The 26,912-nt window shown below is 45.5% G+C and overlaps 1 protein-coding gene across 2 annotated transcripts in view; it reads right to left on the minus strand.

Moving 5' to 3' along the window:
- Positions 1-26,912, minus strand: part of Setbp1 (SET binding protein 1) — a 359,262-nt gene that overhangs the window by 326,968 nt on the left and 5,382 nt on the right. For both annotated transcript variants that reach the window (XM_051163710.1, XM_051163711.1), the window contains exon 2: positions 9,791-10,419. In XM_051163710.1, the coding sequence (XP_051019667.1) occupies positions 9,791-10,255 (465 nt within the window). In that variant the 5' untranslated portion in view covers positions 10,256-10,419. The remainder of the gene's footprint in view (positions 1-9,790; positions 10,420-26,912) is intronic.

A 26,912-nucleotide genomic window follows, 5' to 3' on the forward strand; every position in this document is an offset into this window, starting at 1 on the left:
ATGAAAAACCAGAAATTTGGCTCATAGAATCAACTGAAGATAGACGTGATGGTTAAGATCATGAGAAGTAACACAAGATGGTATTAATTTGCCAAGGTTCCCTGATTTCACTGTACATCAGCAAAGCTGCCAGATAGTTGGTTTGACCTAGGTCTCAATCCCTGGTGCTTTGGAGGTGGTCGCCCCTTGGTAATGTAGTCTGCTCTCTAAGTTCTCCATGCCTGTGTCTTTTAAGAAGGACGCTGGCATTTCTAGCACAGGTATCAGGGTAATTTGGCATGAGAGACCTGAAGATCACTTTGAGGTAGAAACATTTAGGCCATATAGGAGATAACATTACTGCAAGAGCCTTCTAAAACAGAAGCTGCCCAGGAGAGGCAGGTCCCCTCCCCATGATCAGCAGCCAAATATCCTCACTAACATTTGGATGTCGAGTTTTATTCCTCTCAGAGACACTCCAAGCAAAAATTTCAGACTCTCCATACGTTCGGGGTGACATTCACTGTTCTGAAAGGTGACAGGATGGTGGGCCCTCCCTGTCTTCTAATCTGAAGCTTCTTTTGTCACTCCCCGGCCTGCAGACCAAGTATTGATTCTTCAGTGGGTTTGGTTGCTTGTTTGCAGATCCCTAGTGAGCCTTGGCACTATCTATCTATATAAAATGCGTGTGTGTGCATGTGTCTCGCAGAGCTCCTTCTGGCAGTAGTTCACCATTTATTGAAACAGGAGTTTTCAAGTGAGATAACTAGAGCAGCTCAGGGAAGGCAGAAGAAAGAGCCAAGCTCCCAGGTAAATCGCCTCCTGCCTCCTTGTCCCCATGAAGACAGAGATGGAGAAGTCATGGAGAGCTCCACTATTATCTCAAACAGATCACTTAGGTACACCCTGACACACTGGGATGATACCAGCATCTTAAGTCAGACACCGCCCAGGGGTCCAGATATAATGAATAGCCTGCAATTCCAGATCTGGCTTCCCACCCACAATGCTGAACACGTGAACCAGCTGACCTGGCATGAGAGGCTGCTTGCAATCCTATGCACAGTTCTCTTCGTAAATGAACATGTTTATTGTCAAGGTACAAGGGCCCTCTTAAGCAACAGAGGCCACACTTCCTATCCCTTACAGTGGAACTAGCCAGTGCAGGAGGCAAAGACCATCTGGGAAAAACACCCAGTAAACAAGGTCTAGCAAACACATTTAAGAAACCTGTAAGTGATACTAATGATGATTATCGAATGGCCTCACAAGGTGGAAACTGCTTGGACCTTTCAGCATGAAAAAAGGCCCCCATTGTTTCCCTGGTGAGGTCACGGGCCAATGGGGAGGTAAGGGAATTTGACTCTGGGCATAGAGGGACAGTCAGGGTGTGTCCAGGACGGGGTGTTGTGACGTACCAACAGACTGCAACCTCAGAGAGAAATGTTCACTCAAGATACCCTCATGGGATCTGCTGGAATACTACGGGCACTGGAAATTACCCAATAAACAGCCTGGCACAGGTCTCCTGCAATGCCTGTCCTTGGCAGACCATATTCTGACACACTTGGATGGGACTGTGTCTCAGCTTGCACACCTTTGGCACTGGGAACTTACAGCTCCTGCACTGAAGTGCATGATGCTATGTGACTAAGAATCCGTGTGTGTGTGTGTGTGTGTGTGTGTGTGTGTGTGTGCGCGCGCGCGCGCGCGCGCATGTGCATTGAGGCTCTGACTGTGTGTATCTACACTCGCCGCACGGGAACCTTCAACTCTGTCAACTCTGTTTTCTCCTCTGTCCCTCTGGTCAATGATTCTTTCTCTTTGGAATGTGTCACCACAGGCTTATTGTCACTCCCCCAAATAAGTCATTCTGAAGGTCAAAGTGAAACCCATCTGCCAAACAGTTGGTTCTATGCACATGAGTTTATAGTTTATGATGAATAACAAACCCCCAGAAGTACATGGCTTTAATGTGTCATGGTGACATTCTGTCTTTACTTCAAGCTTCCAGAAGCTGGTAGCAAGGTCTCTGGCTCTGGATGTGAGAATGCCCCTGCCATATCCACATGATCTGGCCACAGCAACCTTCATTAGTACCCAATCATCCCTGGCCAAATCACCTGCTTGTGAACAAACAAGACTAGTAGGCGAGCATGTCCTGGGATGTTCTGCACGGACCACTTTGAAAATAGAATTTTTAAATTAAGGTGGAAGGAATCCTAAGAGTTAAAGCTTAGAGAGGAAGAAAAAAAAAAGGAAATAAAAAGAAAGAAAGAAAGAAACCCAACAACAACAACAATTGTTCCTATTGTCTTTCATTTTAAAAAAAATTTAAAAATTGCAAGCCAAAGCGGGGCGTGGTGGCGCACGCCTTTAATCCCAGCACTCGGGAGGCAGAAGCAGGCGGATCACTGTGAGTTCGAGGCCAGCCTGGTCTACAAAGTGAGTCCAGGTTGGTCAAGGCTACACAGAGAAACCCTGTCTCGAAAAACCAAAAAAAAAAAAAAAAAAAAAAAAAAAAAAAGAATTGCAAGCCAGTCCTGGAATCCCAGCATGGAGAGCTGAGACAGGAGGATGCTGAGTTAAGAGCAGAACTACACATCAGGACCTTGCCTCTGAAAAACAAAAGAAGGAGATGGGAAAAACATGAAGGTTTTGTGGAAAAGTGGGAGTGGGGATGGCAAGACTTCCTGTGGGTGTGAAGTGCAAGACAGAGAAGGGGCCTCCTTTGCACAGACCAGCACTATGGCCACTGCCTGCGGCGAGCTGCCTGTGGTGGTGGTCCCTGTGACACTTCAGAACTTTCTTTCTAACTCATTGTTTCACTCGGCAGGAATCTGAGTTTGTGACCCGAGTGACCACAGAGACAGAAGACCTTTAACACATCTCTAAATAAAGCCCATAGCAATCTTCTCACCACCTCGCCACCGCCACCCAAAACCACACTGCTCTGCAGTCACAGGTGCTCATGCAGACACTAGCAGAGGACACAGGCAGCAGAGGCCGGGACTGTGCAGCGCACTGCACCTGCCCCATGCCCACACTGAGGGATGTCAGATGCATTACCAGAAAATGAAAGACAGGAATCCAGGCAAGGAATGCTGCTGCCTGTCACTTCCCCATTCAATGACAATGTGGAAGCACTTGTGTGGTCCCTGACCTTCATGCAGGCCAGGCTGTCAGAAAGGTTAAGAGGTTGAAAATGTTGCCCAGGGCTGGGCTACCATATCTGATCCCACCCTCTCGCCGTGGGCTCCTCACCTGGATATTACACCAGTCAATGGGGGGGGGGGGTTGGTGCTCGTAGGGTGTGGGACTGACACTCCCTCTGAACAGCATTCAAGTGGCTTTCTGGCTCTTGTAGCACATTGACTCTGACTGACCCAAAGAGAGAGAGAGAGAGAGAGAGAGAGAGAGAGAGAGAGAGAGAGAGAGAGAATGCCCTTGGGAAAGTCCGAGAAGAAGGAGAAATTGACCACCAAGACTATATTCAAACCAAGAGGAAGTAGGCCAGCTTGATAATTTAAAACCTTAGCGAGTACAAGAGTACCAAACCAGGTGGAGGATGGGAGGGGAAAAAAAAAAAAACATAACAAAAAACCAACAACAACAACAAACAGCAGCTGTAAAAGAAGCCAGAGGTGTGGTAGGAAATCAAACAAACAGAAGAAGGTCCTCTTTTCACATAAATCTCACTGCTGCCGAAGCTCAACTCTGCTGTGTGCTACATGGCTTTGAGGACTTTGCTATACTAGGGTGGAGGGGGCAGGCAATTTGATGAATTTGATGCTGGAAACTGTTGCCAAGAATGAGCTAAAACGTTTACATGAATAGTAGCTGGCACTCTTTAGAACAGCATGCTTGGCCTGAATGGCTCTGGATGGTTTTTTTTAAGTGAGAACTCAGGTATGGCCAAAGCCTTCTGCCTGAACTTTCAAGAAGGGTGGGTCCCAGTGCCATCTCCAATTTGCTCCTTTATCCCTTCCTCTTTACCCATGAAATGTTCCCTGTTGCCCTGGGAACCAATACTTCCAGGGGAGGGTCATATACCCGACAGGTGCTATACTAGCTACGAAATAACACCAGTCTTCACTCCGTAAACATTTCCTGAGTGATGAATAAATAAGAATGTGTTACTTTGAAAGAATAAACAAATATATCAGAGCAGAAATAATTAACCAAGAAGATAAATTCAGTCTTTTACAAAGAAAAAGCCGGCCAGACCTGCCCTGCTGGCCAGGTTCGGCCCTCATGACAGAAGAGTCACAGATAGCCAGGAGATGCAAACACGCCATTCCCAGGCTTATACAAACAGTACGCCAAGACAAGAGAAGGTGCCATTCAAAACAACTGTAAAGGAGGGGCACCCGGGCTGCAGGAGGAAGAGGGACTCAGAGTGATGCTTAGGGACACCGACCCGATTGGAGACTGGAAGGATATTCTGGGCACTTAGTAGGTCCAACTGCAGTTAATCTAGGCCAACACCCTGTCCAGCAGCAAATCAGCTATCCAATCTTCGCCTACTCTGTATCCTCATTACCACTGAGGGCCAAGAGAGAAATGGGCTGCTCTGCCGACTCTAGGAAAGGTGAGGAGCACTAGATAGGTCATCTTTGCTTACAGCCACATTACCTGAAGGCTCCTTCTCCCTCTGTGCACCACACCCCAAACATCCCTTCCCCCCTTTTCAAACTCTGATGCCCAGTCTTATCCTTACAGAGTCAAATCCAACCCATTGACCCTATCAAGTTGTTACTCTTGATTTTACTCTTCTTTCCATCCATAGCACCGGAAAATCCTTTTTTCTGCACACATTTCTGTGCTTTACACAAAGGGGATGCTATTTGAGGATGACGTAAGGGAAGGCTTCCCAAGAGAGGGTTGCACTTAAAACACAGCACAAAGTCTGCCCAGACACATGATAGTGGACAAGGTGCGTCTGGCTCACAGTGAGCACCTGACAATATGAGGTTTAAGTCCTTGGTGCTAAAGGAAATAACTTTTCCTGATTTAACCAGCAAGGAAGAAAAACGAAATTATGTCAAAAGACATGAAATAGAAGTTATATTTCACCAAAAGCAAGTACATTTGATAAGCACAATATAGGAAAATAAGACTTAAATTTAAGACTTAAGACTCTTCAATATTTGGAAATAAAGAAAATGCACCCAAATGTGATCTTGCCATTCTGTATGCTGTGAGAGGAATGATTCTATAGTCCCAACCTTTTAGGGACTGAAGTACATTGCCTTTACAGCCTAACAGAACCAACTCCAAAGAACCAACTTAGCCATTCTTGCTCATCCTCCTGCAAAGCAGTCGGAACAATGATGATTGCCTCTTTCAATGAGTATCAACTGGCAGGATTTGTCCTATGGGCTGACAAAGAAGGTGAGTCCATGCTGGTCACCCCATAGAGGGCTAGTACGCGATGGGACTCAATAAATCAGAAGTCTTATGACAACATGGTTCTGAAATAAATTAGCCAGTTTCTGCCTAGGCCTTCAAGTCACATCATGTAGAAATGTGCATCTAAGTTTGGCAGACAAAGACACTGGCCTGGGCAAAGTTACACTAAAGATCCAAGCAGACAGTGCCACTTGGCAGGCGAGCGATTTCACCTAGGACAAGCCCACCCTTCTCTGGCTATTGAACTTAGACCAATGTCGCTAATCCCTTGTCCTCACACAGAGCTGCTAAAGCTCCGAGCTGAGAGCACCCTCAGATCTCTGCCACCACTGGAGCTGCTACCCTCCTGTGTGTTTTGAACCTGGGCTCACCTCTAAAGATTCTTTTTCATGTTGGTTGCTGTTTTTATTGACTGCCCTGAAAGGAAGCCGGACAGAGGACAAGTTACTATGTTACTGACCCAAGTCACTAGGAAATGCCTAGAGTACTGATGACCTGACAAAAAAAGCAAGGCCCTTCACTGCTGTGCCTCTGCAAAGCACTGGGAAATATAATCTGAGCACCGATTCGCAGCAGACAGGGGTTCCCACACTTCCCATGATTGTCATGAGCCATTGGCTGAAGGACATCCAGACCCATACCCTAATTTCCTAGCTTGTCAGGACATTCCATCAGCCTTGAGGCAGTGAGGTGCTCTTTTCCTGAGTTCTTCTACAGAAATGACTGTGTGCCCTCGCCACCCACAACTGCTCTCCAGTTTGGAGGGTTAGGTCCTAGGTTTGAAATTTGGAATAAAAGGGCTACAGGATACTGAACATACACCCCACACCCCAAAGCCGACCACTGCAGTTACGATGAGCACAGTAAAGACGCGTTTGTGATGGGTAGGTCACGTTACAATTTTCCCAGGGACTTTTCCTTATCTAAAGCAGAAAGTCATGTGGAACCCAACCTAAGCTCTCTTTGCCTGAGGCAGTCAAGCAATCACCTGAATAAACGATTAATCCCTTCACTTAAAAATAAAAGAACATACAGTAACAACCAACTTGTACCAGCCTCCAGACTTGAACCCTGAAACATTCAAAACAAAGCACACTGAAACAGAATCCAGAAACTTGTCTTCCCCTAAGTCAATTTGATAAACATCGGGAGAGGTGGGGTAATTGCGTGCAAGTACATGAAGTCAGAAATTGATATAAAGTGTTTTTTCTCGATGGCTTTTCATCTCGTGCTTTGAGGGACAGGGTCTCTCACTAGACCTGGAGTTTAGCAAAACTAGATATGCACAAAGCCCCAGCACCCTTTCTGTCTCCACCATTCTGTGGCAGGTTTACTTACTGTTATACCAGACATGCACATTTTTTTTAAAATGTAGGTTCTGGGATCCAAAGTCAGACCCTTATGCTTGCATGACCAGTGCTTTATTGACTGAGCTTTCTCTTCAGCTTGAAACATTCTGTGTAAGGCCCAGTTAGTAAATAGCTTAAGCTCTGCAGGCCAGTGTCAGGGTGACAGCTGCCCAACTCTACCATTGCAATAACAAAGCAGTCACAGACAAAATGTAATCAAGTGGACTTGGCCTCACGCCATTCAAACTTTATTTATGGCCATTGAAATTTGAATTTCAAAGAAGTTCAACATACTTCAAAATATTTCTCTTTCTTTGAGTTTTTGAAAAAATATCTTTTTAGAAATGTAAAAACCATTTTGTGTGTGTGGGGGGGAGGCTGTGGAAAAACAGGAAAGGGGCTTAATTTGGACCTCAGGCCCATTGCCAAGCCTTGCTCAATGGCAGAACATGCATCCAAATGCCCCCAAGAAAAAGTCTCCACCCACTCAACGACCAGGTCTGTGTGGCCTCTTGGCACTTCCTGGAGTAGGGCTTGGTTTGCAGGAACAGGCCTATGTACAGAGATTCAGAGTTGAACTCACTCCACCAAAAGCCTCAAAAGACTGCATCTGTTAGTCACAAGACACCACTTCATCCTCAGCTTCCTCCGTCACCCATCACATATCCTTCTGGTTTACTGAAGGTAAATTCTGCAAGTTCACACAGCTGAATTTGTACCCACGATCAACAGGCAAGGTTTCCACACACATTCTCAACCTCAGCTTTTGCTTGGTTTCTGCAAAATGACAGGAATGTGCAAGGGAATCGAGTCAGCATTCTAACCCAAGAGAGATAAGAGAATGCTCTTGTCATCTATCAAAGAACCATAACCCTATGCTAATAACTTTATTCATTCACTCCTGGAATGTAACAACTTTCAGTGTGAGCAAATAAGCAGAAGATAGAGACATACAAAATGAAGCAAGCTTCTAAGAGCCAAAACACTGTGCAAGGTATTCCCTCACAGTGACATCCTTCCAACTGTGAGGCACAAAAATGCTTACCACACAAGGCAAACCAAATAAGGGGTTTCATCTCTTCTTTTTCTTTTTCTTTTCCTTTTTTTTTTTATAAAGATTTATTTATTTTATTTATTGCATATGAGTGCTTTATCTGCAGAAGAGGGTATCAGATCACATTATAGATGGTTGTGAGCCACCATGTGGTTGCTGGGAATTGAACTTAGGACCTCTGGAAGAGCAGGTGGTGCTCTTAACCACTGAGCCATCTCTCCAGCCCCCTCTTTTCCTTTATAAAAAGAAAAACACTTGACTTCTTGGATGAGAATGGCTGGCCTCATTCACACTTTGCTTTGGACTGAATTTGGGGTTGAATTCCCAAACTGTGAGGTGCTACTCAAATCTCAGTGTGGTGAGAATGTAGAGAAAGTAATCACCCTAGGTAACAGCTTTGAGGATACGCGCGCGCGCGCGCGCACACACACACACACAGAATTCAACAGCCCACATAGAACTGGGCCACCTCAGTGGGCTGAGACAACAGTACTCATTTTCAAAGCTGAAGACACACAACTACAGAGCAACAATGTCACTTTAGAAGTGACTCAAACGTTCCTTTCAGGTATGAAGATAACCTTTGTTTTCAAAACAGAGAGCTCATTAACTAATGGGAGGAGGGGAGTGTGTGACCCACATGCTCTGGCAAATGAAACCAGGGCTTATTCCTCTGTCCCAATACTAAGGTAACAAGGAACCAGCTGTCCTGGTTTCCTGGAATAATTGAGACTTCTGGATGAAGAAGTTTCAGTTTCAAACACAGGACAAGCTTGTTGAGACAACTGTGAGGAGTTGTCACGTCTGAAAAGAAGCTTCTAGCTCACATGCTTTGGTTCTCAATTTGTAAGGTACCAGTGCAAACACCTGATATGGGGGGGGGGGGGGGGGGGACACAGCTCTGTTCTAAAGAAGTAACAGGATCCCTGCCCACTTCTGTTGAATGAGAGCCTGGAAGCTCACAAGGCCACTGGTGACAGGCGCATTCCAAGGCACTATTGTAGCCCTTTAGGCTGTTACACCATGCCTAGCAGTACACATCAACAATGATACATCAGTGGAAGACAGACCCTGATTAAAACCTATCATCTGAACCCAAAATCCTTGTCAACCAACGTCTCTTTCACAGATATACCCAGGTCGCCAAGATTCCTGAAGGCAAATGCTTTCTACACTGGGCCAGTCTTTCACTACCACAGGCTGAGTACCATTCCTAACACCAGATGGGAAGTCATTATAATTAGACACACACACACACACATACACCAAAAAAAAAAAAAAAAAATCCAATGAAATATGGACCAATCCATTTCCAATAAGCAGATACTACCAAGCACCTCTGCTCATGTGCCTGTGTATAACGTCTGGTGGGACAGAGGACAGGAGTCACTCAGCACAGAGCCATAAAGGTTCACCATATCTCAGATTCTGACTCAGTTGTACCCCAGACCTTCGCCTTCTCTGTTTCCTCCTCTTATACTGCTCTCTGATGACTATATTGCTTAGGATGACTATCGCTCTGCCATACAGAAGCCTCTATCACAATGAAAACATTCCTTCCTCAGAGCATGCATCTCAGAAAGACCCACAACACTGACAAATGAAACCAAAAGTTAGTTTGGACACATCCTGACTGCTCAGAGTGACAAACTAGGAAAACAGATGCAAACGTTAAAGTAAAAACAAAACAAAAAGTAGCTCAAACTTTTCCAGGACTTGGCTGCCCTGGCCTGTGGGCTATTAACCCATACACAGGATGTGCTCCCAAATCCTACTTTCCCAGTAGCTAATGTTTCCTACGTGAGTATAAAACATAATGATAAACTCAACATTATATTACATCGTCTCAGAGACTTGGCTGCAGACCCTGAATATTCCACCAAAGAGGCTGGTGATTCAAAAGTAAACGCATTCACACCTAAGTTGACCTTTAAAAGTTGGTGACAGAATAGCAAAAACAAAAACAAAACAAAATCTGCAAGGCACAGTTTCCTACCTTCTTTTTGGAGTGGTTTCTTTCTTCTTCCTTTGTAGCTTTGCTATTTTTTCCAGCACGGGACATCTTCTGGTCCCCAGACTGCTTTATGGTGATCTTGATCTCAGGTGGGCATATATAGTTCTCCAGATTTTTGGGGGGTTTCTTAGCTCGCTTTGTGGTCTGAATCTTCAGCTTCAAACTCCCCTCAGTGAAGTTGGCCTCTTTGATGGAGAACTCCTGTTCTTCCAAGCCATCCCCAGCCACCCATTTCTCACTGTCCGCATTAGAGTTGCAATCCACATCTCGTCCTGAGCCCAGTTCATCCTCTTCCTCTGGCTCCATGCGTTCTCCACTCACAGAGATGCCTTTCAAAGGCTCTCCTGAACAGCCAGGAGCAGTTGGAGACTTGGATGAGGAGCCTGGAAGGAATTCTGACTCGCTCCCTCTTTGCCGGGAGCTGCTTAAAATCTCCCTGGACTCCATGATAATCCTACAGTCTTCAGGAGTTCTCGGGAGGGGGGAAGGGATGAAGGGGAAAAGGTCAAAAGAGAGGACACGCAAAATCCAAGAACAACAAACGTAGTCCAGCTGTTGGGTTCAACGTCCCAAGAATGGAGATGTGGTGAAGTCCTCAGAAGGGATCAGATCTGCAATTGAGAAGCAGAGAGATACTTGGCTGTGGTAGGAAAGGACTGCACCCCAAGAACACCAATGCCAGCCTCTAAGGGCCTGCCCACATGCCTACAGGATCAGAGACCCGGTCAGCATGTGCGCATAGCCAACTGAATTCTGCTAGAGGACAGGGGAAACATACTCACACATGCCATCTTGACGGCTTATTATTAATATTTATGGCTGTGGGCCCAACAATAAAGATAAGAGGGGTGAGTCCTCAAGCCAGTAACAGCAGGAGGTTCCTTACACTGAAGCCACAGCGCATGTCATCACCAGTAAAACCAACCACAATGAAAGAGGAGTCTGAGTACTGATAAATAAGGGTCTGTGGAAACTGTATCTAGGTGGCTTCTTTAGCCGACTCCCTCTTCCTTCTGAGGAACAGTTTACAAAATGAACACCTCTCTCCGCTGCCTATGAGACACCCCATCACCACCACGCCCTTAATAGGAAGGACTTCTGTGGGAAAGACTGTAAGCTTTGTCAGAGGTGAAAGCAGTCTTGGCGGGCTTTACCCTTGGGCACCCCATGGACACCTTGTGATAGACTGGGTGGAGCCATCCTGGGCCTGGAATTCAGGAAGCAGACCTGGGGACTCCACCTGGACTATTGTTTTTCTAATCGACCCTCAATGGGAGAAGGAGACTGCCCTTCACATGCACATGACACAGGCAGGCGGAGAGGAGAGAGCAACAGCAGGTTGAGACCTGGCTTGAGGGCAGGTGGATCAGTAAACAGGATGGACCAGCATGCAGGCCAGAGACACCTAAGGACACATCCCCTGGAACAGATACTGGAAGGTTCACTCTTTTTTCCCTTTAACCTTTTTTCCCTCTTGTGTAAGTTAGTTGGGTTGTATAAAAAAGTTTAATTGTTAAGAAATAGAGCCTACAGACTTCCTTTAGGTCAGTTCCTAGCTATTTGATATCACTTGTCATTACGTGAGCCACACATTTTTCTTTTCCATTACACAAAGTTTTTTAGTTTTTGTTATTGCTCACTTGTTCCACTTGCTTTGGGGTTTTTTTTCTTTTGTTCTGTGAGACAGGGTCTCATTTTATAGCCCAGACTGGCCTGGAAGTCACTGTGTCGCTCAGGCTGCACTCTAATGTGTGGTGATACTCCTGACTCAGCATACAAAACGCTGGAATTTTCAATGTGAACCACCACACCTGGTGATCTACTCTTAAACTCAGGTGTGAGCACTGAGGGGGAAAAAAAATCAACAGATTTTGATAGGCAATCACTAATAACACTAGGATTAGTGCAAAATAAACTTTAAAACGGTTTTATCAACAGAAACATAAGGTATATAAAATAGCCATCTATATAATTTTTTTACTTCCTTTCTTGTTCCTTAGATGAAGGGCCGTCATGTTCATGTACCAGAGCAGGAAAAGAGAGGGAAACAACATTTCCCAAGACACTGGAAGTGTCAGAAGTCGTAGCATCTTCTCTGCGTGCTTCCCTCCAAGATGAGAAGAGGAAAATCAGGCTTTCTGCAGATAGTCACAGGATGAGCCAACTGCCCCTCTTACTCACCCCATTCCTTTATTCCCTAGTTCAGACTCATGACTGTTAAAGCCAAAGGCAAGGCCAGATGTCCATCAATAAAAGAAAGTGTACTGTCCCAGAGCTATATAACTCGCCATATTGTCCTACCTTAAGGATGAGGTCTCATTACTCCTGAGCCTCCCTTCTTACCCCACTAAGCACTTGCCTTATTGCCAGCAGGAAGCACTTCTATACATTTTCTGTTTCTACCTATGAGCCCAACACTTTCAAGAAATGGTCAGCAAAGGCGCCTAACAAGTGTGCCCCAGGAGGCTCGTAAGGACACATTGGGACCAGCTGAGAGCTGGAACCTGACAGCTGAGTGTTTGTGTCTTCTGGCTTTGAAACCGGTGCATTCTCAGCCAGCAAGCTGCTGGGAAGCCAGAGGAGGAAGCTGCAAAAGCAGGAAAGCTCCACGCAGGCCACAAATAACGGAGAAGCCCAGAAACAAACTCAGATCCTAGGAATGGTTCAGTCCTGCAGACGGGCACGTGCACAAGAGGTTTCACTCCGAGGAGAGCTATTAGATGGCCCTAGTCAAATTAGGAGCAATTTGCTGAGGCTACGAAGAAAAAAACCAAACAGCTATCCAAAGCTCAGAAATCAGTAAGACTGAGTACTTTCCTTGTTGGAGAACTCATTCAGACCACATGACACTTAACTTAAAAAAAAATTAATAAATAAGTTTTCTAAAGTCCTTATTTCCAGTATACCAATGTTTCTATATTTGTCAAACTTTTTGTTTTCTAAAGAATCACATTTAAGTCAACTGTAGTGGTATATGCCTGTGACCCCAGAATTTGAGAAACAGGCAGAAAGACCACAAGTTCAAAGCCAGCCTGGCTTCCACAGTGAGTTCCAGGACGCCCAGGAGTATATAGAAAGACTCTATCATTGGTCTTATCAAGTCAACATCCATTCGTTCCACTCTCATCAGGGGCAGATACTGCAGTAGCACCATGCTGTATCAAGATGAGCCTGGTCTGCAAAGCGAGTCTAGGACAGCCAAGATAACACAGAGAAACCCTGTCTTAAAAAAAAAAGAACATGGCACTGCTCATCTCAGGGAGAGCCCAGTAGGCTTCTGTCCGACTGTGCTCCAGCTCCAAACACACTGTAAGTCACTTTTTTTCTAAGCACAACAGTGTCCAAGGCTTACCCACTTAGGCAGCAATCACCAATATTATGCTTTGATTTCTCACTAGCTACCGATGCAGGCTGTAAGATAAGGCAAAGAATTCCTCAGAAGCTCTCAGCAATCCATCTGGACTTCAAACCACAGCAGGCAGATACTATAATGAGATGGAAGAAGATGAAACGCTACCTACAGATGAGCAGATAGGCTATGAAGTGGGTACATAATTATCATGAAGAAAGCATCTCCCACTTAAAAATGGTTTGCCTGAGATTTTCATGTATTTAACTGCATGAGTCAATAATTATTTAGACCTGACAGTAAGAGATCCATAAAAGTAAAAATCCAACTCAACAGTTGTTTTTCAATTCCTCTTTTCCTCAAAAAGAAACTCTTATATAGATATTTGAAAAGCAACTCCAAAGAAAGCTACAGCAGCAGCACAGGAAAGCTCCAAGGGGAGCAGTTGCTCTTGCTGGGACCTTAGGTGACTACAAAAAGAAGGAAGGAAGACCCTGGTGGGGGTGGGGCATCAGGGTGATGGATGGATCACTTGTTAAAGAGTCTGCCCCATAAGCAAGAGAATGTTAACTGAGATGCCCAGAGCCCACTCCAGTTCAAGCTGCCTTGCTTGTAATTCCAGGGAGTGTAGATGGAATTCCAGGGGATGTAGATTGAATTCCAGGGGGTGTAGATGGGATTCCAGGGGGTGTAGATGGGATTCCAGGGAGTGTAGATGGGATTCCAGGGAGTGTAGATGGGATTCCAGGGGGTGTAGATGGAATTCCAGGGGGTGTAGATGGGATTCCAGGGGGTGTAGATTAGATGGGATGCCAGGGGGTGTAGATGAGATTCCAAAGGGTGTAGACGGGATTCCAGGGAGTGTAGATGGGATTCCAGGGAGCGTAGATGGGATTCCAGGGTTGTAGATGGGATTCCAGGGGGTATAGATGGGATTTCAGGGGGTGTAGATGGGATTCCAGGGGGTGTAGATGGGATTCCAGGGGGTATAGATGGGATTCCAGGGGGTATAGATGGGATTCCAGGGGTGTAGATGGGATTTCAGGGGGTGTAGATGGGATTCCAGGGGGTGTAGATGGAATTCCAGGGGAGTGTAGATGGGATTCCATGGGGTGTAGCTGGCTACTGAGACCAACAACATTCATCACAGGCTTCTACAGCTGCAAGTAGACAGGCATGAACGCATGCACACATACACACATAGACACACACGTGCTCTCACACACACATACACATGATGGCCTACGTGTGTAAACATACACAAATGCCTCACTTAGCTACACCATGAAAAGAACCAAAAAATTAAAATGGGGGAAAGAAGAAAGACACAATAGCAAAGAACAGACAGTACAACACAGGGCAAAATACGAGCCAGGGACATGTAGGTTTATGCTAAGAGAAGAGCGAAGTGATCTGTGGCTAAGGGGTGTGGCACCAAGTGGGACTGGTGAGAGGTACAGCCGGTGAAAGGATGGCACCTTGCAGGAAATGGTGAATCAGGAGGGGAAAAAACTCTATCAAAGCTTGGTTTCAGGACACTGCAACCCTCGTGCCACTGCAGAATTAGGAAACATGGTAATAAACAGAGAGCTAGATGGCCCCTGCTGAAATCTGACTGTACTTTCTTAAGGACCTGGACCAGCTGGAGTCTAGGGGCGGAGGGGGCAGTTGGAGGTTCTCATAACATGCACTACAGATAAAATCAGAAGGCCTTTTACAAGTAGCCCTGAGCTTTACAAGCGTCTGTTCAAGACCCACCAGCCTGGTCTCACACTGAGTCTAGTCTTGAACCATATTAGCTGCTAAGTTAAACTGACCACGCATCCCAAACTTGTCTCCACAGAGTTCTTCCTGCACTGGCATTTTCATGGACTCAGCTCTTACACTTGGTATCTTCGAGCCATGCAGTCCCCAGCAGATGACTAGTCCTCTCCAAGTGTCTGTGCCATGAAGGAATGAGAAATCAACAGCCAAACGGATCCTGAGCCTTCCCGTGGTTCCAAGTTATTCCCCAGCATATACATCTCCATAGTAACAATTATTACAAACTCCAGGTGACGCCACTTACTCCTGGCCTGACTTACATTTCACCCAGCTGTATAGGCTGCCTCTAAAATGCCAGTCTTGCATTGTCTTCTAGTTGTTTTGAATACATAAATCATATTTTTTTTTCTAATTCCACAGCAATTCATTATCAGGCTGAGGACAAGTCCAGCTGATTGATGCTCACATTCTCTTCATTCCCATCCTGGGATGGAGTACTTGATGGACTTATAGAAGTTCTCTCATTCAGTAAAAATGTATTCATCCCTGACAGCTATTCAAAGTCCTTCTCCGACATTGGCTCCACCCACCCAGGAATCCCCAGTCAAATTTCCTGCCTTTCCTGGGGGTAATGATCCAGACATGAACCCCATCACCTTAAAAACCCAAAATAAAAAGGCTTTCAAAAGCACAGATCAAAGAGACCTAACCTGACTGTTGGCTTCACCGGCCCACAAAGCTGCTGTTTGTTAGTTGCCCCAGCACATACCTGCCAGCCTACACACACTCCAAGTTGTGTGGTGGGTCTGGGAAACAAACTGCCAGTCCTCCTGTAAAAAGCCACTGCCAACACACACGTGTGAGCACAGTCACACACTCAAGAGATGCGGGAGTCCAGGCAAGGTGAGAGCATTTTGGCCTGTTCACATCCCTGCAATCAGCAGCTGGCTCAGAGAGGGCGGAGCACAATGAACACTCTGTACTTGGTTCCCTGCCTCCAGTGCAACACAAGCTGACCCTTCTGTGCCTGCCTGCAGGGCTACCCACGCAGGGATGAAAGGTTGCTTATGGAGTGAGTCTCCAGCAGGTCCTAAGATGCAGTGGAGCAAGGAAGGGGCAGAGGTCTTAGAACGGACAAGGACACTGGAGTGTGGCAACGCAGTCTCTACTCATGGCTCTAGCATTCAAAGGTAGCGAGATGCTGGCCAGACAAGCAGCTCTGAGAGCCTTATCCCACATTTGCTTCCCTCAACAAGGGAAGGAACACTCACTCACTGCTGCACAGCTTTTCTGTGCGCAGCCATAGGCCTATGGGGACAGTTCAAATTGAACAGTTTGAACCCACGGCAGTATTTCTTTGGTTCCCAGGGAAAACCTGTGTGGCTGGCTGAAGCACATACTCAGGGGAGTCCTGAATAGTATCTCCCAATCCTTCCAAATCTGCAAGATACAGGCACTTTTTTTTTCCTCTGTCTGAGAAATGCTCTCCACCTGCAGCAGCTTGAGAAACCCTTACTTATTCTGAGCCCGAGTGTGTTGCACATACCAAGTCAGGGCTCCCGGGGCCAGCCAGGCAATTTGGCTTTCCCTCAGCAGCTCCCAGGTGCTGCATGGGTTAGGGTTTGAGAACCGGTTCCTCAGACCTCCTGTTCTGTACACTTCCCCCAGAGCAGTGCCTCGACCACAGGGTACTACTCTTAATCTGTATTTCTAAGTGTCTTCTCCTTATAAAGCTTCCTGGTCTCTCAATATCGGGCTTCCATTGCATTTTAGGCATTCATCATCCTGATGCCTAGCACCGCACCTAACACAGAAGAGGCATTTGAGCAGTTGATTGGACTGAAGACATAGAAAGCTGAGCTTGGCTTCCCAAGTTCTATGCATCTCCTCTACTTGCTTGGCTCCCAGATCACCATCCACATACTGGCCACTGTCACCCTGACTTGTGCTTTCCAAATGACACTATGACAGAAACTGACAAAGCCCTTGACATAGTCAACAGGCATCAAAAATATGAGTTATGGGCTTCATTCCGCCTCTTAGGAAGTCCCATGACACTCCAGTCGACCTCTGTGTCTCAGCAACAATTTGGAAATATGCTGTCTTCTTATTTCTCTCATTGGGGTATAGTATATCCCAAATAAATGTTGATAGTTAAACTCTATGCTGCTTGTGTTAAAATAAACATTTCAAAAGCACACACACCTCACAGGCTCTTACAGGCAAACAGGAGAAAACACAGGGAGGTCCTCACTCCTCACTCCTGTCTCCTTCCACCTTCAGAATGCCCTGGACTTCTCTGCAAATTCTCACAATACCAGGGATGCCTTCCATGTTTGCAGGTGGGCAGCACTACCCAGACTTTACAGTTCTCTGGTCATGACTTTTTCATCAAAACTCTTCAGAATATTGCTAGCACTTGAAAAACTAGAAAGTGGAGGTTGCCTAGGTGCTGCCCACCCCACCCCCATTTTTGAGTAGAAGACAGTCTATAAAACTACAAAGTTTGTTTGGTTGGGTGTTTTTGATTTGTTTAATAGAGTACGGTTCTGCCTCCCCTGGAATTTTCTAGAACATCTGCAACCATGTAGATTATCTCCAGCTGATGAATGTTATTTGTAATTGTTCTTTCAGTTTTTTCTTTCTATTTAATGATCCTGGCCTCCAGATCCTTCCAACATTTAGCTCAGGCATCTTTTCTCTGTCCCATTCCTAGTATTTTCCCACACCTCATTTTCTTTCCTTCCTTTGTTTTATCCCTTTTGCCTATGCTCGCTGACCCACAGTTGGAGAAACGTCTCTTGTCCGATTCTAACAAGAGCCTGTCTGACTTTGGACCTAGGGGTCGTTCACTATTCACCTCTCTTTCTATCAGCCAAAGACATGTGGTGACAGTCACAGCAGGTCCACATGTACCTGTGCACACACCTGGAACCCTCCCCAGCCTCCCTGACTGCAGAGCGAAATGAGGGCAAATATCTCTTCTCTGTCTTGTTCATGTGAGGACACCTATGTGCTTCTGTGACACCTAGTGTGCTCTTCCTGTCACTCTTAAGTTTTTACCTCAACTTCCCTACTAGATACTAAGAACTGTGAGGGTAACACCAGAGCCTGTTTCAAGTACCATGTGATTTCCAGTGCCTGCCACAGTCCCTGATACATAGAGAGAGATCCTAAATTCTCTATACAGTGACTATCGAAGGAGAAAGGCTGTGTCAAAGTATAGCTAGTCAGTCACTTTTTGACTTGGAGTACCCTTAACTCTGAGTGATGTTCCTTTTGTTTGTTTGTCTGTTTGTTTTTCGAGACAGGGTTTCTCTGTGTAGCCTTGGCTGTCCTGGACTCACTTTGCCGACGAGGCCGGCCTCGAATTCACAGCGATCCACCTGCGTGCGCCACCACCACCCAGCTAGTTTTGTTTGTTTGCTTGTTTGTTGTTTTTCGTGAGTGATGTTTCTTGAAAACTTTCCTGCTGCCAAAGTTCCTGGAATACATGGTCCATAAACACTAGTAAATGGATCAAGTAACCCAACACATACCTGGTTCTCAATCAGCAAGAATGAAGATGGCCTCACCCACAGTTTGCTGACACTGCATATGTGGCTGCGGTCTACAGCACAGGACACCTCTCCTACCCAGCAACGTTTCGTTTGTTCCAGGGCACATTTTACTTCCTCCAAGAAGCACTGTTTCTGCTCTTCACCCAACATCTTCCTGCAGAAGTCCCCAAACTCCCTTCATATGCATTACTCGTCTCCAAACAAGCTCTAGCTCCACTGGCTTGAGGGACTCTCTCATTTCTACACAGGTTTAGCTTTAAATTATCTCAAGAATTGGGTCAAGGGCCAGGTGTGGTGGCACACACCTTTAATCCCAGCACTCAGGAGACAGAGGCAGGAAGATTTCTATGAGTTTGACATCAGCCTGGTCTACAAAACAAGTCCAGAAAAACAGACACCAAACCGTACCAGCAAAACAAAATAATTGGATCAAATTTCACCTTCAGCCAGGAGACCAACTGAATTTCCTTTTAACAGTACTCATTGAATACATTTGCACATGGACACATGCACAGACACACAGACACATGTACATGAAAGACAAAGACAGACAGACAGACAGGAGAGAGAAAGACAGAGTCATGGATAGAGACAGAGACAGACAGAAAGCGGGAGAGGGCTCCCTCTCAATTCCCTGGGTACTTTACCGTGAAAGCATTTGACAAATTGAGCTTCAACAACTCAGTGTTGTCTACCTGGTCTACAGGATAGGGATCTCCGTAGTGCGGGGATGCTGTGTTGAATGGGTCTCTACACATTGCTGAGCACAGTGAACACAAGGAAACATTGCACAGTAGGAGGTGTTCAGAGCCATGCTTCTCCTTCAGAAGAAACATGGGCTGCGGGCCATGGCGCTGGACCACTCCATCTCTCTGTCCCATTAGTAACCGTAGCTGGTGAGGCATTTTAAAGCCATTCAAGTCTCATTTGGAAAGTGGGTAATAATCCTACCTCAGGGGCTTCTAGGAGAAGTAATTGAAGATTAAATATTAAATGAGATCATAATTACCTGGGATCACCTTAGCAAATGCTCCTTTTTTTTTTTTTTTTTTTTTTTTTTGGTTAAACTTGACTTGGTCCCCTGGAATGTGTCATGAGTTGGCTAAACGTTGCCTTCTCTTCTCAGATCCCAAGGAAAACCCTGTGACCTAGAGGTTAGAGCCCAGCCTTCTCCACACTCATGCACAGCAGAAGGCACATACCGCAGCTGAGTTTAAACATGCTAACTTGGGCGTTCTGCTGTTCTTTATTGATGACTTGTCTCACAGAGGAAATATCCTTGAATTTGGTCAGAACATTCCCCTATCTTCATTTAATGAGTAAGTGGAGGCATGAAGTGAACGCCATGTCCCCTCCCAGCCTGGTCATATGCCGCTACCGAGCCTCCTCTGCTTAGAAGCCAGATGCTCTTAGAAGGTGGCACTGGTGTTTCCACTGCTTTGTCAGGCGCTGTTAGTTCAACAGCTCTGGTTAAGTGAGATGACCTAGCTGAACTCAACTTTAAGCATAGGACATCAGTTCTTGTGATCAGGATCTCGGCTGCAGGGGACAAATCTGAGTCAAGCTTTTAGGACTTGAGACTGGGCACACTACTAACTAACCATCCTGGGTCTGCCCTATCCCAATGGCACAACAGGCCGAGCTTTGTGGATTGGCTCCTGGAACCGAGCCTCAAGTTTACACATTCAATGTCAGCGATAGCATCCCAGTTGCTGTCACTATTCCACCCTGGGCTTAGGGAAAGAGCACTGTCACAGTAGAAGGGAGTGGTCAGTTTAATACATATGGAGCCATGGCCCTGGCCTTAAGATACACACAGAAACACAAAGACCCCGAAAGGCTAGGAATCTTCTCAAGGGCACACATTCTCTATGCCAGATTCACAGTTGAGTTCAAATACATACTAGTGCACTGAAGAACAGGATTTCGGGCAACAACAGACTGCATGAGTGACGGTGGGTCCCATATAATTATAATGCAGCTGAAAAATCTATCACCTAGCAATGTTCTCCTCCTCCCCCTCCTCCCCCTGCTCCCCCTCCTCCCCTCCTCTCCCTCCTCCTCCTGCTGCTGCTGCTGCTGCTACTACTACTACTACCACTATTGTGGTTTTTCTAGACAGGTTTCTCTGTGTAATACTGGCTGTCCTGGAACTACTAGCGATCTACCTACCTCTGCCTCCCAAGTGCTGGGATTAAAGGCGTGCACCACTACTGCTTGCTTCATTCATAATATCATAAAACATTATTCTTCATACTTCTAATGTGAGCCAGCATGAGCAAGCCTACCCTAATGCCAGTCCACACAATATTACAGCATAAAACTGTATGTATATTACATAATACATAGCTGTAATAGTGAAGGGCTATATCACTGGTTTGCGTCTCTTTCTGTTCTAGGCCTTTAATCATTGATTTACTGTATTCTTTCTAACTATGAAACATTTACTACAAAGTCATATGTCATATCAGTATGCTGGCAGCAGCCTCAGCCTTCTCACATCTGCCTCTTGAATGCATCGAGAGGCCACTTTCCACGATTACCTTGTGCTGTCTAGGTTTATACGGGACCACACTCTGATGTTTGCACTACGACAAAAGCACCTAACAGTGCAGTTCTCAGAAACACTGTATCACCACTCCTCATTGATGCCTAGCTTGTAAATTCATGGTCACTCTTTTATATTATTATCTATCTAAAACACAAGGACAAGCCAGCTTCTTATCAAAAGCCCGTAGTTGCTTCTACCCACAGGACTCCCACATCTGACTTGACGCATCCTTCCATATCCTTTAGCATTGGGTCTCTCACCTGCTCATCCTATTCACTACACAGATTCTTAGAGAGGAAAAAAATAACACATCAGAATGGTGTCAAAACAGATGAATCATGGTACATCCGTTAGAAATTATTATGCTCACAGAACTTCCAATTAAAGAAGAGAATAGGGATCATTGTAAAGACACTTCTACACAGATCTGGTATACTTTAAGTATGCTTTCTTATATGTCTATAAATTTTAATCTGATTTAATCCAGGTATGTGTCAGTTTCATACATATGAAAACTAAAGTTTAGGGATTGCTGAAATGCAGAGCTAGTTCTGTATGGACCCAAACGTTACTTAACTCATAACACGAGCAAACACCAAAAGGCCAACACTAAGTAGTCAACCAAACCCCAGACACATGTAAAATGAGAATAAAAAGAGCATTTTTATTTGGGATAATGGGAAGAAACCAAATGAAAAAAGAACAGATGATGAGCCCCTTAATCTTTCTAGAAAGGCCTTCTAACGTTGAATAGACTGCTGGGTCTAGTTCAAATTCTTCCTCCGCTCAACCATCTGATTCTGCAATGGCTTTGTGCATTGTCATTTGAACAAAAAGTATAATTTGATACAACTTACCCTTCTGCAGTAAAGAAAGTGCTAGGCCCACCATAGAGCGGAACAAATATTCCTTCTATCTCCTTCTCTTTATAAGGTTTCTCCTCTAGGTACCCTGAACTGCCATTTAAACATCACATTGCTACTGAATCCAGTGTGCCCTTCTCTGATTAGGCATTAAACTCTTAAAGATAACTTCCAGTGCAGTGAGGTATTTTGAGCCAGAGAAGGGCCAATTCTCAATCCAAATGTTAGTACATGATTTTGTTGTTTATTCTAGAGACACTTCTTTAGAATATCAGTCTGCAGCTGCAGGGCTGGTGATGGGCAGAACTGGGTTGAGTGCAGCATGGTTGGACGTCAGAGCTCTTCCCAAGCCTGTATACATAGAAATCTCAGAATCTCACACTTGCCTTACACTCAGGCCTGCACTCTCAGCATTTGGGAGACTGATCTGGGGTTCTCAGCTCAGTCTAGAGTCTTGATCTATGGTCCTAGCTCTTCTGCCTTGCTTCCTCCACCTGCAGAGAACTGTGCTGAACTGATCTCTCTCTCTCTCTCTCTCTCTCTCTCTCTCTCTCTCTCTCTCTCTCTCTTTCTCTCTCCTTCCCTCCCTCGTACATTTCCAGGTGGAGGACCTGTCAGCCTCTGCACCTATCTAGTCTTTGTTCTCGGTGAGACTCAAGTCTCAGACTCTCTAGATGCTTTCTTAGATCTCCCTGGCCTTGGTAGTGGTCCTTGGACTCCTACTGCACACAATGTAATCCTCCATCTGACAGCTTTCTGCAGCACAGGATTAGCATTCATTTCCTGCATTTCCTGGAGGTAATTCTAAATCCATACTTCACTTCAGGCTCAACTTCTGCCACCTTATCAACTGTCCTCCGCCTCTAAGAGAGGCTGCTTGTTTCTCTTCCTCCAACAAGCACATCCTTCTTGAAGTCTTCCCTGACTACACCTTAGTATGAATCCACAGGCAGCAAAACTCCACTTGGGAAAATGTTCCTAATTTACTTGAAGGATGATAGCTTCTATTTTAGCTAAATATGTCCCCCATATATACCGCCCTCTCGCCAAAGGTGAAAATACCTCCCTATCCAAGAGGACCAGAAAGTCCCATAAAAGCCATAATGCTAAGACTTCAGAAAATATCTGTGGACCCAACTGCTTTAATAGAGCTCTTAAAGACAATGTAAGGAACAGAGATAAAGCCCATGGTGCTTTTGTGTCAAAGCGTGCTTTCTGACCCCCAGTGTTATGCTTTAAAAAACAAGATCAAAAATCTTCCTGTTCAGGGGGGTCTGCTCAAACTATTGCACTGACCAAGGACAACACAAAGAGTAAACATCAAACCCCTACTCTGATCTACCCAATGGACAGGACATTCTCCACAGTAATGTGGAAAGCAGAGACTGACTCTGGCATGAGCTCTGGTGCTCCATATTTGACCACCTCCCCTTGGTGGGGAGGCCTGGTAGCACTCAAAGAAAAAATAAGCAGGCTACCAAGATGAGACTTGATAGCTTATGACCATACAATGGGGGAGGAGGTCCCCCTCAGTCATAGACCTTGGGGAAGAGAATAAGGTGAAAGCGGGAGGGAGGGAGGAATGGGAGGATACAAGTAATGGGCAATTGAGTTGTAATCTGAATAAATTCATAAAAATTTTAAAAATCTTCTTGTTCACATAGCAAAAAGTCATGGGCATAGCCACTAACAGCTATATATAGTCTGTTACCCATGTTTTCTTATTCTGCTCCAAGAATATGATGCCCCACCAGCTCCAACAAGCATTCCCAAGCTATTATCTTGGTTCCATCAAATTCAACTAATACTGTCTCTGTATCTCTCCATGTCCCAAAGAATTCCAAGCATTTCCTTTCCTCTGACTGACTGCATCACTGGCACAGAGAGATAATAATAAATTAAAAATAGTTTTGTTTTGTTTTATTTACACAACTTGCTTGCTGTTTGTCCATTCATTTTCATCTCAAATTCTTTAGAAGTTCCTGGTGCTAGAAACCATGGCATCTCAATAGCTTCCATTAGTTTGTCAACTGGTGTGCTTCCTGATACTCCAGAAAAAAATAAAAAAGCACTAACCTTTCAGAGTACCTTAAGACAAAGATTCCTTTCCCTGATCCCACCTAAGGCAACAGTGCAGAAAACTGTGGCTTTGGATCCCTTCTTCTCTCCTAGTACAAAGCAACCCAATAGCCATTTTTTGAAAACACAGTGGCAGAGCAGGTACGTCCTATAGGGTTGGCGTGGTAGCCCAGAAGCAAAAACTCTGCCTCAGCCTTCAAGCTTGTAAGGATCTGCAACACGAAATGATACCCAGACAAGATGTGTAAATGAGGCAGCTTCAGCAGAGATCCCAGATGCCCACAGGGCACAGGAGACAGAAGTAAAGCCCCAACAAAGATGACAGCTTTGGAGTTTCCAGGGTTGGCTTTGAACGACCTCCTTTGTGTCAGCTTAGTTATTCCACCAAAGAGGGAGAGGCTTCAAAAGCGGTGAGGATAATTTAACCCCTTGCTTCCTTCCACATTACTTTTTGAGGTGTTGCTTCATACATACCTCACCACCACCCCCCTTTCTGTAAGCCTGTTCTTCTGCTCTAATTGGGGGAGCATCTGATTTAATTTACCCCAGGGCACCAACTTCCCCTTCCATAACTCTTTCAACCACAGCCAACAGCAAGCCGAGTGTCTTAATTCTCATGGGGATTGCTTTGGACAGTTGTCCGGGTGTCATTAAATGACTTTGAAGATCTCTGCGCTTAAGGAAACGTTTTAAAATCTCTTGGACACATTTAGATCTAGAGTCCCATAACTTCAGATGGGACTGGCCATTTCAATTTCAACCTTTTCTCTTTTTGATGAGTAAAGCTAAGAGGAGAGGCATTGGGACCTACTCCTTACCCACGCTAGTGGGTTGCCAGCCCAGCCTGAAGCCCACACCCCCAAACTTGAATTTCCCTTCTATGTGGCTTTCTGTCCCTTTTCCTGTGTAATCAGGCTTCCTCACGTCACCAATGAGCTGAGAAGCCGGCCAATTGAAGCGGCAAAGAAGAGGGAATGGTTGAGTGGCAGGATGAGTGTGCAAAACAGGTCGCGAGACTGAATTTTCAGCAAACATCAAGAGCTGTGAGGGTGAGAGTTGTAAGGACACACTAGCAGCCTCTTACTAGACATCTGATTACGGAATGGACGAGTGGAACCGCTGACTAGAAAGATAGCCATGTGGTAAAATATCATTACCTCTTAGGCTTTAAGGGAGAAGCTAAGATTGGGTGATTTCTGGCAGCCAAAACTATGAAAAGCTATTAACATAACTAGTTATTACTCACTCTAAGAGGTCCTCCTATGTTGCTTCATTTTGCAACCATTAGGTATATTTTAAAAACATTTACTCTTAATAGTCTAAGTTCTACATAAATTGTGTGATGTAGTCACACAATGTAAGTCAACCCTAAATCAGTACAGGGCTCGGAGAGGCAAGCTTGTGCCTTTTCTAGATAGGTCTACAATTGGGGGGGGGGGGGGGGCAAGTGCAAGAAATATCAAAACAGCATGGCTGGATGCCAAGCTCACACTGCAGACATGAAGTGCTCTGGTAACTGGGAAGAATGACCCAGAGCTGCTTAGGAACATGCAGTGTGTTCTCACCAAGGAGGCACAGTGGTGCCAGCTGTCCCAGGAGGTAGATGCTCTGGTTAAACAGGACCGGTCAGGCCACCTTCCAGATTGGATGTGGCAATGGAGTAAGCCAAGGTGTTAAAGGGGACAGGGGACAGAGTGCACAATGTTATCAAGGAAACCAACCTAAAGGAGGGAGAAGCCCTGTGTGTTGCTACAAGTAGGGTTTTCTACAAACCACTGTAAGGTGAACACTAAGGAAAACTCTGCTGCTAGTTCAGGACAGTGAGCAACAGGTAGGAGGGAGCTCAAGAAGAGGAACATAGAAGACTCCAGGAGCCAAGAGGCTACAAAGAGCATTCCAGGTTCTTGTGCTAGCAAAGAGACATGTCTGCTAGCAGTGCTTCTCCTCAGAGAGCTTAGTCCAGTTCAGACGGCATGTCGTGGCCCCATGGAAGTCTGGTGGAGATCATCTCATTGCGCTGCCTGCTGTGTCTCCTCCCTGAAGATCTGAGTCCTTTCACTCTTCTGCTCCTGCTTCTTTCCTGAAAGAGCATCCCTGGAGCGCTAATGCTTCCTCCAGTCCAGCTGGAATGGCTGCCGCATGAGGCCGGGCCATACACAGACTTGGCACAATCTACACCTAATCATGTCACCCATAGGTGGTTGAGCTGAGAAGCCAAACTGACTCATCAGTTGATATGTGTATCCTGTTCCATATGCTGAACTCTGAGACACCAGGGCTTTGTGGGCGTTCCTCCTACAGTGGCTGCGCCAATGCTAATCCCAGAATCAGTTCCCAAGAGGCGGCACAGAAAATCCCCAAGAGCTAAGGGAACCAAAATTATCTGGCCAAATTACAAAACGTAACCTAATTCTTATAGCGTCTAGGACATAGGGATGAAGACATCTTTATCCCTCTTTTCCTGGCTAGGTTACTGAGGCACAAAGAGGCTGCCCAAGTGATGGAGGTCATTTAGCCAGGAAGTAATACGGAAGGACCCAGAACAGATCTCACATCATCTGCGAGGCTGCCCACACTTACATGGCTTGTCCCAGGCCGAGCACTAAGAGGTATCTCCTCAGACAACATAAGGCATCTGCTGCCTACCTTCTGAGCAGGGATAACTGTTTCCCTACTTTCCATCCTAGGCAGATCTGAGTGGGTAGATATGATAGGAAGATACTTTTGAAACAAACAAAGCTCCATGCATAGGAAAGGAAATATTTTTGGAGGGAAAAGTTAAGTTAGATCAATGTTCTAAACAGAGGTCACAATGTATCCCCTCTCTTGCCTCAGTGTTTGGAAAGGCCTCTGACCACCTGAGGGTCCACATGGCAACTCAGTTTGTGTCTAACATGGGGCTATGCATCACAACCTACCACAGTCAACCAAAGTTCTT

Source organism: Acomys russatus, chromosome 20 (genome assembly GCF_903995435.1).
Source record: "Acomys russatus chromosome 20, mAcoRus1.1, whole genome shotgun sequence".
Classification (NCBI taxonomy): domain Eukaryota; kingdom Metazoa; phylum Chordata; class Mammalia; order Rodentia; family Muridae; genus Acomys; species Acomys russatus.